This window comes from Portunus trituberculatus, chromosome 46 (genome assembly GCF_017591435.1).
Source record: "Portunus trituberculatus isolate SZX2019 chromosome 46, ASM1759143v1, whole genome shotgun sequence".
NCBI classification, from domain to species: domain Eukaryota; kingdom Metazoa; phylum Arthropoda; class Malacostraca; order Decapoda; family Portunidae; genus Portunus; species Portunus trituberculatus.
The window spans coordinates 15,525,445-15,540,513 of record NC_059300.1 but is presented as its reverse complement, the minus strand read 5'-3'; the positions used below and the strand labels follow the sequence as shown (position 1 = coordinate 15,540,513).

General features: G+C 38.1%; 1 protein-coding gene across 1 annotated transcript in view; it reads left to right on the top strand.

Annotated features, from left to right (window-relative positions):
* The window catches only part of LOC123519725 (AMP deaminase 2-like), a 226,816-nt gene that overhangs the window by 117,998 nt on the left and 93,749 nt on the right, over window positions 1–15,069 (top strand). The window contains exons 9-10 of the mRNA XM_045281229.1: window positions 1,136–1,236; window positions 9,127–9,375. Of these exons, the coding sequence (XP_045137164.1) occupies window positions 1,136–1,236; window positions 9,127–9,375 (350 nt within the window). The remainder of the gene's footprint in view (window positions 1–1,135; window positions 1,237–9,126; window positions 9,376–15,069) is intronic.

Genomic DNA, 15,069 nt, shown 5'->3' with positions numbered 1-15,069 from the left:
CTTGACTTTCCTCCTCCCTTGAGTTCCATCCCGTCATGGTAGGGGTTGACAGCTGATACTGAATCACAGGCTACTTTTCAAACCCAGCTGTGGAAGTGACCAATGAATGTGTATTGCAGTCTGTTTAGAGAAATGATTACCCTAAGCTTTTTGCGATGTACAAGTGAATAATATTTTCTAGAGAAGCGGAGATCTGATGCATTATCATCCTATCATGCTCCAGGAAGTCACCATTGAATAAATAATCATGTGTGAAAATTTTATGTCAATCAGATGAATACAAATAGCAAAACAAGGACGAAATTATGTAAAATCTTTAGGAGCTAATATCTCAAAGTACTTTTTTACACTTCAAAAATTTTCACAAAATTGGTAGAAACTCTGATCAAGTTTTGTTTGGTATTATTTTAAACTACAACTAAAATTCAATTTTTTGTTGGAATTAGATTTTTGATAATGTTAATAGAAAACAAAATAAAAGAGGAAAAAAAATGGGCGGGCAGTTCAATTCGGGCTTTAGTTCCTGGTTCGGTTAGAGTCCGACTTATTGTGAAATCTGAGTTATTGGGGTCTAAGTTATCAAGGTTCAACAGTACTGTGTTAAGTGTGTATTTAATAGCATTACTAAAATACTAAAATATCAATATAGTATACTACAGTAAAGCCAATTTGTGCCATGTTGCTCCTGGAACTGGAATTGTTATACCTATGGAAGCCTAATCCAAACTCTAGTGTATCAGGTTAACCACCACCACCTTTCTCTTTCACTACCACCACTACCATTACTACCGTCAGCCAGGACTGTGGCCTCCAGGCTTGGCCATCACCAGTTACTTATGCACTGTTCATGGTCATGCTGACACATGGTCCATGTCTGCACCTTAGTTGTAACTATTGTGTTAATTGTGGGATCATTACACTAACTTTGTTCAAGCCATTGTAATATATTTTTTAAAAACTTGATCATTATGTTGAAGTTTGTAAGCTTACATATTCTGAATAAGTGCTTGTTAAATATGCAATAAGCATAAGATATATTGTTTAAAATCAATTAAAATGCATAGTGTTTCTATTTTCTCATTCTAAATTAAATTACTACCTGAACACTTGATCATTACATTTTATTCACCCACAGATCATCCCATCCATCCACCCCGCAAGGAAGTGAGTCCCTGGAAGATTGACTTCCCAGAGAACTGTGGTTACAGAGTATCCATGGTAGATGGTGTGTTTCAGGTACATATATCCAACAGCTTAATTAATCCTTATCTCATTATGTTTTTACAGAAAAGTAGCAGTCTTAATGAGTAATGATAAATGGGGATATTTGGTTCACAATTTTGTTTATAAATTTTTTCCTTTAAGTTTTAATTACTACATGAGTTCAGATCTCTTAATTTCATCAAGTTACTATATGATAAATAAAGTAGGTATTGTGAGGGTCACTGCTTTCACTCAAAACTACATTCTTGGGTCTTCTGAGTCTTCTACAATCTGGCTATGACTTTAGAGTCACTCTAACTAACTAAATTTAATTAATCCTTATCTCATTATGTTTTTACAGAAAAGTAGCAGTCTTAATGAGTAATGATAAATGGGGATATTTGGTTCACAATTTTGTTTATAAATTTTTTCCTTTAAGTTTTAATTACTACATGAGTTCAGATCTCTTAATTTCATCAAGTTACTATATGATAAATAAAGTAGGTATTGTGAGGGTCACTGCTTTCACTCAAAACTACATTCTTGGGTCTTCTGAGTCTTCTACAATCTGGCTATGACTTTAGAGTCACTCTAACTAAATTTATCTAACTCCTCTACCTATAAGAAATTATTTGGCTTTAATTTCCAAAGTGGAGCACATTTTAACTTTACTTTTTACTATTGTTCTCCAAAATTGTGTCTCCACGTTTGCACCTTACCTAGTCAAACTCTTTCTATTCTGTTTACCAACATCTTCCTTTCATTCTTGCTAAAAGTTTGTCTATACTGTTGAACTTTGATAACTTGGACCCTGATAACTCAGATTTCACAATAAGCCAGACTATGACCAACCCAGGGAATAAAGTCAGAGTTGAACTGCCAATCCATTTTTTTTTTTTTTTTTTTCACTTTCCTGTATTTCGTTTTCTATTGACATTATAAAAAAATCTGATTCCAATTAAAAATTGCATTTTAGTTGTAGTTTAAATGATACCAAACAAAAGTTGATCAGAGTTTATACCAATTTTTTTAACATTTTTGAAGTGTAAAAAAAACTTCTTCAAGATATTTGCTCCTAAAGATTTTTCATGATTTCATCTTTGTTTTGCTATTTGTATTCATCTGATTGACATGAAATTTTCACACATGATTGTGCATACATTATTGACATCCTGGAGCACGATAAGATGATAACCCATCAGATCCCCGCTTCTCTAGATAACATTATTTACTCATACGTGAGGATTGGGAAGGCGCCACCACGTCACTGCAGTCTGCTGTTTTAATACTGAGCTGAGCACTCTCTAAGTCGTTATTAGTGTGTTAAAGTGAGATAATAATAGTGAAGTATTTATTACTCGTCTGGTCCAGCTTTATACCTCTGTCTTTTTATGCTGGAGGCATGTAGCTACACTGCATACTTAATCAATAACTCTTGCATATACTCTTTTGTGAAGAAAATACCATTAAAGAGAAAAGTATATAGAATTGTCTAAAGACCTTAAGATAGTGTTCAAAATGCTTAAAAGTCGAGATGGTACAGTTGTTTACTGTAATAATATTCAAATCAGACGTCCATGCCTTATCGAGCTAGTTATGGCAAGGCAACCCAAGTATTTACTATTTTAAATCATTTCCATGCATTTCACTGCTCTTTAATCAATATATATATATATATATATATATATATATATATATATATATATATATATATATATATATATATATATATATATATATATATATATATATATATATATATATATATGTATATACACACACACACACACACACAAGAAGGAAAAACGAGACCAATTAAAATACTACTAAAATCACAAGCAGCAACAGAAGAAATATTATATAGAACAACAAAACTTAGAGAAACAGAAGGCTGTAAGGATATCTATATAAAGAAGAATAGAAATGAGGAAGAAAGGAAGAGATACAATGAACTGGCAGCAGCAGTAAGTGAAAAGAATAATGAAAGGTCAGAAGAGGAGAAGAAGGCATTTTTTTGGAGAATTCTAGGAGACAGGATAAGGAAATGGTATATAAACGAGAAGGAAGAGAAAAAAGTGGAACAAGTTTAACTAAAAATGATGAAGGCAAAAGACTAAAAATGATGTATACGAACACAGACGGGGTTTTATCAAGTAAATTAGAATTAAGAGATTACATAAGGAAAGAAAATCCAGATATTGTATGCCTGGCTGAAACAATAATAATAGATTTGGATAATAGGTATAATGTATGGAGAAGAGACAGAGTGGGAAAAGGAGTAGGAGGAGTCATGATAATGTTAAGGAAGGAGATAGTGATAAACCAAGTGGAATGTGGGGAAGGAAAAGCAGAAGTATTGTATATTAAGATGCATATTAACAGAAAAGAGTTAACAATCATTGTAACATATGTGCCACCAAAAACAAATTCATGGACCAATCAAGAATATAAAGACATGATAGATGACACAATAAGGAGTCTAATGAGAATCGTTAAAGAAAGGAGAAAAGTGATATTAGTAGGAGATTTCAACTGTAAAGAAGTGGACTGGGAAAATTATGAAAGTGGTATGGGGGAAGAAGCCTGGGGAGAAAGATTATTGAACCTAATGATAGACGATATGATGGACCAGAGAGTAAAGGAATGCACAAGATTCAGAGGAAACGACGAGCCAGCGAGATTGGACCTAGTTTTTACAAGGGGTATACAAATAAATGACGATATAAGATATAAGTGCCCATTGGGAAAGCATAACCATGTAATATTAGAAATAGATATAGAAGAGGGAAAGGAAGATAGAGACCAATCATACAAAGGAGACCGATTAAATTACAGAAAGGCTGATATTGAGAATCTCAAGAACTATTTTAAAAACGTAGACTGGGAGGAGATGGAAAACTCAGAGACAATGCAAGACAAATATAACTTATTTTTGGAAATTTACAAAACAGGAGTCAGGGAATATGTCCCAAAATATAGACCAAAAGAAGAAGGAAAGAAAGATTGGTTTAATGCAAGGTGTGCTAGGGCAAAGGAGAAAAGAGATGGAGCATGGAAAAGGTGGAGGAGAAATAGGAATCCAACAAACAAGGAAAACTTCAAGGCAGCGAGAAATGAATATGTTAAGGTGAGGAAGGAAGAGGAAAAGAACTTCGAAAAAGATATTGTCGAAAAATGTAAGGAGCAACCAAAATTGTTCTATAGATTCATAAATGGAAAAATTAGGCAAAAAGAAACAATAGAAAGGTTAAAAGGAGAGAACGGGATGGTGGAAGACCCAAAAAGTATGGCAGAACTATTAAATAAAAAATTCCAGCAGGTCTTTACTAAAGAATCCAAATTGTAGAGGCCACAGGGTAATAGAGAGACAATCTATATGAAAGAGATTAAAGTAACCAAGCTTGAAATAAAAGAGTTAATGAAGGAACTGGATGAAGAGAAGGCAATGGGACCGGATGAAGTCTCAGGCAGAATACTGAAAGAATGTAGGGAAGAACTAGCAAGTCCTATATACAACATCATAAAATGCTCAATAGAAAATGGAACAGTGCCAGTAGAATGAAAAAGAGCTGAGGTGGTTCCCATATATAAGAGTGGAAGGAAAGAAGAACCTTTAAATTACAGACCGGTATCACTAACTAGTGTAATATGCAAGATGTGTGAAAGAATAATAAAGAAACAATGGATCGAGTTCCTTGAAGACAACAAATTAATATCAAATAGCCAATTTGGTTTTAGAAAAGGACGGTCTTGTGTAACTAATTTATTGAGTTTCTATTCTAGAATAGTTGATAGAGTACAAGAGAGAGAGGGATGGGTTGACTGCATCTATTTGGATTTAAAAAAGGCGTTTGACAAAGTGCCACACGCAAGATTACTGTGGAAGTTAGAGGAGAAGGGTGGCTTAAAAGGAAGCACATTGAGATGGATAGAAAATTATTTGAGGGGAAGAGAAATAAGGACGGTAGTTAAAGATATGAAGTCCAAGTGGAGAGAAGTAGAAAGCGGAGTGCCACAGGGGTCAGTATTGGCACCAGTACTTTTCCTCATTTATATTAACGACATGCCAGAAGGAGTGAACATCTACATAAATTTGTCTGCGGATGATACGAAACTGTGCAGAGTTATAAAGCAAAAGGAGGATTGTGAAATACTGCAAGAAGACCTAAATAAGATCTGGGAATGGAGTAAGAAGTGGGAAATGGAATTCAATGTGAACAAAAGCCATGTCATGGAAATGGGAAAGAGTGAAAGACGACCTGTGGGAATCTATAAGATGGGAGATGGAGTAGAACTGGAGAAAGTCAAAAAGGAAAAGGACTTAGGAGTGACGATGGAAGAAAACAATCAACCAGTAAGCCATATTGATAGAATTTTTAGAGAAACATATAATTTGCTAAGAAATATTGGAGTAGCATTTCACTACATGGACAAAGAAATGATGAAGAAATTGATAAATACTATAATAAGACCCAGATTGAAATATGCAGGAGTAGTGTGGACCCCTCATAAAAAGAAACACATAAGAAAATTGGAGAGGCTACAAAAAATGGCTACAAGAATGGTCCCAGAACTTGAAGGGATGACATATGAGGAGAGACTAAAGGCTATGGATCTACCAACCTTGGAACAAAGAAGGGAGAGGAGACCTGATACAAGTCTATAAATTGATCAACGGAATGGACCAAGTGGATAATGAGAAACTGATCTTGAGAGAAGAATATGACACCCGAAGCACAAGATTGCATAGTAAAAAGCTGAGAAAGGGAAGATGTCTGAGAGATATAAAAAAATATAGTTTCCTGCAGAGATGTATTGAGACGTGGAACAGTTTAGATGAAGAAGTAGTGTCTGCAACGAGTGTGCACACTTTTAAAGTAAGATTGGATAAGTGTAGATATGGAGACGGGGCCACACGAGCATAAAGCCCAGGCCCTGTAAAACTACAACTAGGTAAAACTACAACTAGGTAAATACACACACACACACAGTGGTTAGAGCGCTGGCTTCACAAGCCAGATGACTGGGGTTCGATTCCCCAGCCGGGTGGAGATATTTGGGTGTGTCTCCTTTCACGTGTAGCCCCTGTTCACCTAACAGTGAGTAGGTACGGGATGTAAATCGAGGAGTTGTGACCTTGTTGTCCCGGTGTGTGGTGTGTGCCTGGTCTCAGACCTATCCCAAGATCGGAAATAATGAGCTCTGAGCTCGTTTTGTAGGGTAACGTCTGGCTGTCTCGTCAGAGACTGCAGCAGATCAAACAGTGAATTACACACACCGCTGAATTATAGACCAGTATCGTTGACTAGTATATTATGCAAGGTGTGTGAAGAAGTAATTAAAGCTAAGTGGAGTGAATATCTAGAAAGTGAAAATATTCTGAGTGAAAGGCAGTTTGGTTTCAGAAAAGGAAGATCGTGTGTATCCAATTTATTATGTTTTTATTCAAGAGTGACTGACATACTGCAACATAGAGAGGGATGGGTGGATGCTATCTACCTGGACTTGAGAAAGGCCTTTGATAAAGTACCACACAATAGACTGATGTGGAAACTAAAGATGACTGGAGGAGTAAATGATAAACTAGCAAAATGGATGGAAAATTACTTAATGGGAAGAGAAATGAGAACAGTGGTGAGAGGAAAGAAGTCCGAGTGGAAGAAGGTAACCAGTGGAGTTCCACAAGGGTCAGTGCTGGGTCCCATCATGTTTTTGATTTATGTTAATGATATGCCAGTAGGAATTGACAGTTATATGAACATGTTTGCGGACGATACTAAAATTATGAGGAGAGTAAAGAATGTGGCAGATTGTAACAAGTTACAGGAAGATCTTGATAAAATATATGAGTGGAGTAAAGAGTGGCAGATGGAATTCAATATAGACAAGACCCATGTTATGAAAATGGGAAGAAGTAGATGCAGACCAAACTGGGATTACAGACTGGGTGATGAGAAAATTAAAGAGACCAATGAGGAGAAAGACTTAGGAGTAACCATGCAAAACACTTTGTCACTGGAGAAACACATTAACAAGATTTTTGGAAAACATACAACATGCTTCAAAATATTGGCCTTGCATTCCTTTACCTAGATGAAGGAATGATGAAGAAGATATTATGTACCTTAATAAGACCTCAGCTAGAATATGCAGCATGTGTCTGGTCATCGCATATGAAGAAAAATGTGAAGAAGGTAGAAAGGGTACAAAGGCTTGCAACAAGGATGGTACCAGGACTCAGGGAGTTAGACTATGAGGAAAGACTGAGGAAGCTGGGGCTGACCACATTAGAAGAGAGAAGAACAAGAGGAGACATGATAACTATGTATAAATTGGTGAACAACATTGACATACTGGATAGAGAGTTGATAAAGGTGACCACAAGTAATTATCTCCGAGGACATGAAAAAAAGCTAATAAAGGGCATCTGTCTAAATGACGTGAGAAAATAGTTTCCCGCATCGTAGCATTGATAAGTGGAATAAACTGAGCAGTCATGTCGTTGACGCGGTGTGTGTCAATCAGATGAAAGAGAGATATGACAGGAATGGACAAGGAGACAGGACACAGAGAGCTTAGCTCGGGCCCTGTAATACACAAATAGGTAAATACAAATAGGTAAATACACATGCATAACAAGTTCCTAAAAGACCTACACTAACCTAGAGTAATAACATGGTTTCTTGAGAGTGAGGTGCAGTCTGGAATGGCGAGTGATGACATCAAAGGTCTGTTGTTGACTTGTAGGGTGGCACAGGATGTGGGGTTCCTATGTTGAGGCACAAAATGTAAGCAAGAGCCAGTGTGTAGTCTAGGTTCAGATCAGTCTATAGAGCAGAGCAAACTTAGCATTGTTCAATACTCCCAAAACTCAAATCTTCCATCTATCAGCTTGGCACAACCTTCTAGGCAACTATTCCCTCTTCTTCAGTTACATTCAATTACCGATCCTTTTTCTCATTAAACATCCTCAGTCTGCCCTTTATGCCTAATCTAAACTAAAAACTTCACATTTCTAGCTAAAACAGCTTTTATGAAGCTAGGCATTCTGATTCATCTGCCAGTTTGTCTCAACCCAAAACTGCTAACTCTGTACAGGGATCTTTATTTTATTTATTTATTTATTTATTTATTTATTTTATTTATTTATTATTTTCTTTTTTATACCATGGGGGCTTTTCACGGGAATTTATGGGCTAAAGGAGATACTTTTCGGGGTACCTCCTATCTCAAAGCCCACCCACTAGGAAACCATTGCCCCAAATGAGGAAGCCCAACCTACACTTGGACCGTGGACAGGATTCGAACTGTATGGATTATGCTTCATTTGTATGGGAGATGGGTTCCATTTATACTGTTGTTTTAGATAGGGTGGAATCAACAACTATTTGTCTATTAACTCCTCTCTTCTGACTGACTGTCTTCAGCTTCTTTCTCATTGCTGTAATGTTGCATGTCTTACCTCTTGCTCTCTTTTGCAACTATTTTCATACCAGCTGCTCCTCTGGTCTTGCTAATTATATGCCTCCCCTCCTCCCATGGCCCTGTTATACAACACTTTCTTTTTTCTCTTGCCCCTATTCTGTCCACCTATATTTCAAGAGTTAACCAGTATTCTCAATCATTCATCCCTTCCTCTGGTAAACTCTGGAATTTCCTGCCTGCTTCCGTATTTTCACCTTCCTATAACTTGAACTTATTTAAGAGGGAAGTTTCAAGACATGTATTCTATACATCTGGCTAACTTTTGTGACCCTGTTTGGGTACTGGCACCTCAGTAGGCCTCTTTTTCTTTATGGCCATTTTTGTTGCCCTTGGTCAGTTTCTCTCCTATAAAAAAGTAGTATTTTACATTTGCATACTCTATGACAGTGATATGCCTGATGTGCTATACAAAACATAATCAATTTTACACTTTGGCAGGTATATGCCAATGAAGAAGCAGAGCAGCAGGAGAAGCCACAGCCATACCACTATCCAAACCTCACCCGCTACATCCAAGACGTTAACCTACTGTGTGCTCTTATTGCCAATGGTCCAGTAAAGTCTTTCTGCTACCGCCGCCTCCAGTATCTCAGCTCTAAGTTTCAACTTCATGTTCTCCTCAATGAGATGCGGGAATTGACTGCACAGAAGGCAGTTCCTCATAGGGACTTCTACAACATCAGGAAGGTAAAACAAAAGATAATATATACCATAATTAAGATTGATAAAGAGACAGAGTTGAGTTGGTGAAGAATTTTGTATATATTAACCTCAATACAGTGGAACCTCACTTATCAAGTATAATTTATTTCAAAATCTTACTTGTAATGCAAAACACTCATCAAGTGAAATAATTTTTCCCATATGAATCAATGTGAAATATGATAATTAGATGATAATGATTAGAAAATATCCAAAAATCATTTGTAATAATATCTATTTTTTTGTATATATCAAATCATTATTTCATAAAATAAAAAGATTTTAACATACAGTAGATGAACCTGGGAAAGAATAAATAAATAGTAAAATGAAAATATGAATAGATATAAATAATGTTGCAACTTATGAAAAAGAAGGGAGCTCTTGGCACAAGGGAGATGGATACAAGTGGGAAGGATTACTGGGGTGAAGGAGGAGAACCTTCTCCAAGGGAGATCCCTCTTAACTCACTGCTATCATAGTCTCAACTGACGCACGAGCTTAAAATCTTTTAGAAACATTGACAAAACTGGCACTTTTTTTAGAATCCTTTTTTCACTAGAAAGCTGTCAAGAAACATTTTTTTTCATTCATGCTTCAAAATTTGGCAAAAAATGTGACACCATTTTCAGCAAGTAGCAATATTGGCAATGGCAACATTGGCTGAAAAGCAGACGGGAATGAGTTGGTCACAGGTTACAAGGAAACTCACTCCTTGTGACTCACAGCTAGTTAAGTAGAAAGGCGCTTTTGTATTGGACATATGAATCACAAAACATTGCTCTCAATAAGCAAGGCTTTTTTCTTTTATGCAAATCACTTATTATGTGATGAGCTTGTTAAGCAAGGTTTGATTAAATGGCATACTGAAAGGCTCAGTTCAGAATTATAAATTCAACAATAATATGCTAAATGTTATGATAGCTGTGATTCATAAAGAATTGCAAGAGTTATTTTTATTTTCCTATATTTTCTTTGGCACTACCAGGAAAATTGTAAAGTACATGAGACTTACCTCTGGGGAATTGAAGTGTGCTTGTGATTTTATGATGGTAAATCACTTCTGCTTGAGGGAAGCATTAACATGAGATCAGCTGTTCCGTTCCATTCCATCAGACTTTGAAGCAACGATCACCCACATGATATAAACCAGTAATGTATGTGCATTAAAATACAATAACCTACAAAAAAAAAGGGGGAATGAGGTGGGCATGTTAATGCTTCCCTCAAGCAGAGGTGATTTGTTTCATAAAATCACAAGCATACTTTAACTCCCCAGAGGTAAGTCTCGTGTACTTTACAATTTTACTTTATAAAATCACTCTCTGCTGAGGTAAGCATTCCCATGAGGCTTTGAAGCCATGTGGGTGTCATGCCTGAGAAACTGTATCTGAGTATCCAGCCTACAAGGAATGTTGATTAAAGATAACACTACACAATATGTTACTTTGGTCCCAAAATTAATATTTGCCACTTTTACATTTGATCTTTACAGTTTGTCCGACCAAGCACCCTTGTGGCTATTCCACTTTGACCTGCATTTGTACAACTGAAAGTAAAGTTTCCCCTAAATATGTTGTATCCAATATGCAAACCATGAATACAAATTACCCCCCAAAAAAGTTATTTTTACCATTGCATCCAGAAATGCATGAAAGGTAGTGCTCCTTTATGAACCAGATCTTATGTATGCATTAACCCAAAGTATCCAAGAAATTCAGGACTATTCTTGTACGGCATCCTGAAATGGGTCTATCGCCTTAGTTTGCTTACCACAAAATTTTGCAAAAGTATCCTCCCTTGTCCAACCAGCTTTTACCATAATACAAGAAAGCAGAAATGCCATGGCCTTGGCCTTAGATGCCGCAACTGCTCGAACGCTGCTGGCAGTGAATTTAGTTGTGTCCACCCCAGACTTATCTAGCATTGTCTTGATCCATTGAGCAATGGTGTCCCGGGTAACTGCTTTGTGTGGTTTAATGAAGCAGATTAATAAACTATTATGTTCGTGGACAGTACCCTGTCTAAGGGCCTCTGCCCTTGCAAGGTACTGCTGTAAAGTTACACAGACACACAAAGTAGCATCTTTGGGGTAAGCTTGAAATTTAATTATACACACATTAAACTGTGGCCTGCACTGCTTGATGTTTCCACTTAGTGGAACTGAAATTAAGTCTTGCTCAATACATAAACCCTTGACACTCAATAAATGCAAGATCTGCACCCTTGCAGCTTGGGTCAATGCCATCAACATAACCAATTTTAGTGTCAATGCCTTAGGGGACAATGTGTGCAATGGGTACCAGGACTGTAATTTTACCTCGTCAAATCACCCTCTGCCACGTGGAGCATTTCACATGAGATATCGCTGCCGCTCACCAGCTGTCAGTTGCTGGAACGTTCTTGTGCTGTTCGGACGTTTCTTCACCGTGTTCAGCATGTGATTCACTGGATTTGGCAATTCTCCCGCAGGTACATTGCCTTATACTCAGGTTGGATCTATAGTATGGGTTGGGCCTGCCATAAACTATGATGACTAAGGGATGGTTACCAGCCCTGCAGTCATCCACTACGATGTCTAGGGAAGAGAGAGTACTTCTTGCCATGTTAACCGAGTCATACCCAACGTTTCTGCGAAAAGTATTGGACAAGAAATTGATTATGTTGGTAAGAGTGGGATTAAGGGAATTAATGTTCCATCTACCACAAAATTACGACCATCTCCTAAAATGTGGGTGGTACTGCTTCCGTGTACCTTTTGTCCATGAGGCCATGAGGATATCCGTACCCTCTGCAGATATTTCTTGTGCTCGGTATTGCTCCCTGACAGCAGGCATGCCATCAGTCTGGTGCTCCTCCACACAGGACAGCTGGGTGAGAACCTATCTCCTCATTGCAATAAGTCGTGGGTGATTGACCAGCAACCTGAGCAAGGTCCCCATCCACAGCTGTGACAACCAGAGGGGAACAACCATCTACCCCTTCACCTCTTCTGCTTGCACCTTCTGTAGGCACCTAGTAATTAATGAAAATGGGGGAAAGATGTAAGATAGTTCAAACCTTGCCCAGTTTAGTGAGAATGCATTGAAATATTCCGCCTCTGGATCCGGTTTCCAGGAGTAAAACGATGTTATTTGCTTATTAAGCCTTGATGCGAACAAATCTATGACTGGTGTGCCAAATACCCCACACAAAAGCTGAAAAATGTTTACATTAAGTTTCCATTCATGCCTGTCGTTAACTGCACACGATGCCATGTCAGCCATCGTGTTGTGCTTGCCTAGGATATGTGAACATGTGATCCATGCATCATTAACGATACATCAGTCCCAAATTTCAGTGGCAATACTATTACAAACTGGTGACTTTGTGCTTCTCATCTCATTCACATAAGTCATAGCAATGGTGTTGCTGCAAAACATTTTGATATATTTTCCTTTTAGGTCTAGTCTGAAAGTCTGAAGGACAAGCAAAATAGCTTTAAGCTCAAGGGCATTGATGTGTAACAGCCTCTCTCAGAGGTAGAACGTCAATCAAGGTCGCTCCCCCAGCGTAAGTTGGAAGCATCAGTATATAAGTTGATATTAGTGCCTGTCCAAAAATTTTTTTTGTCCTGTGTGTTAATGTTATGAATCCACCAGTGTAGGTCTGTTTTCATGCCTTCCGTAATTGACAACCATCTGTCAAAATTACCCTGTTCTGTCTACAAGGCTGTAATTTTATCCATTTCTAACTGCCTATAATGCAGCTTGCCCAGCTTCACTGCCGGAATAGTAGCAACCAAGAGGCCAATAACTCTAGCTACCTCCCAAATCTTATCTCTACCTTTCATTATGAGCTGTTCACAGGCATGAGTAATTTTCAGCACCCTACGTGCTGATAGGGAAACAGTCATAGAAATGGTGTCAATAACATTACCCAAATATTTAATATTCCTACTGGAGGTCAATACAGACTTTTCTTCATTAATACAAAAACCTAGCTTCTGTAAAATCAATTGTGTCCCCAATACATGCAAGATATCCTGACTGAGAATTATTACAAATTAGAGTATTATCAATGAAGCTAGTAATAGAATAATCTCTCTTCCTCAAATGCAAACACTGGTTTCATCAACTTTGTGAAAATTCTTGGGCCTTCAGCAATACCATTGGGAAGACAAGTGAATTTATAGATAGTATCATTCCATTGAAAACATAAGAAATCCTGTTGTTCCTCTGCAATCTTAACTGAGTAATATGCATGCCTTAGGTCAACTGAGGCTAAGTAATCCTCAGCATTGATAAGCCTGATGGCTTGCTCAAAGTTTTCCATTTTGAAATGTTTGTAGGGGATGTAGTTGCTTAGTTCTTTTAAGTTAACTACCATCCTGTATCCACCATTCTTTTTAGGTCTAAGAAAATTGGGAGAAAAAATTTGAGCTTCCTTCCTCTGTGTAACCACAAGTACCTTTAGCTCCAATAGTTTTTCTTATTTCTTCACTAATGATAAGTTGTTCCTCTAAGCTGAAACGATATGCAAGCTCCCCACTGAATGAGTGTCCAATGTCAGAAATATTAATGTCCAGATGGTAGTGTAACACCATGTCGAAAATTACTGGCTCCTTAGTTATTTGTTTCCACACATTAACAAACTTATGAAATCTACCTGCTTCAAAGGTGTTACTAACCTCGGTTAACGCCGGGGCTTGTACTGGCGTTTTTTGAGTCTGGGTCCTGACGAGCCTGGAATTGCTGTTGGCCACACTTGAAGCCCCTCTGCCTCTGCCTCTGCCTCTGCCAGCGTGGGACAATTGTTAGGTCGGGTGGTAATCATGTCCTCTGAGATGGCCTTGTAGTCCTCCTCCTGCATACTTTTGTCAAACAGGAAATTGACCATCCCAGCAATCATGTCATCATTGTCCTCAGAAACTGTGTCAGGAGGCCCCAAATCCTTTGCATTCTGAAGCAAAACACTTCCCCTAGGGGTTACTTCCGTGATTTCAGCTTGTGGAAGTATTCGCCTGAAAATTCACTTCCTGCGCCGAGGACGGTTGTGTATTGACACTAAGTTTTACTACTTCTGTTCTCAATACCGCCAGTTCATCCAACACAAAATGCCAGGATGGCTCAGGCACGGAAGCCTGAGTGGTGAGGGTCTGTGGTTAAGCTGACAACCGCTGCTTGCGGTATGATCGGTGATGGCCTTGATGCACCAGGGAAGCACTGGAGCTGCTGCTCCTACCATGGTAATGATGCCTCTCCTCTCCATCTCTGGATGACCTGCTTACACTCCTCCTGCTGGGATCCCGAGTGGAGGCCACAAGCAGAAGTGTATTGCCATCCCCGGAGCAAGACATGACTCCTGACCGGCATGCAGTAAGCCATACCATAAACAACCACTGCCCCAACATATTATTATTATTAAAAATGGCAGAATGGTAGGCCCAACCCTTATCATAGCACAATGGCAGGCCTAACCCATGCCACAAAATAAAACAAAGTAATGTACAAAAATTGGCTAACTGGTAGGCCCAACCCATACCAGAACACAATTGGTAGGTTCAACCTGTACCAAATAGACAAATGGCAGACCCAATCCATGTCATATATTCAAACTGAGTACCATGAGTTGATGTACCTATGTCTCCGATGACGTGGCTGTAGGTTTGGTAGAAAAACACAAAACAGTAGCGCAAAC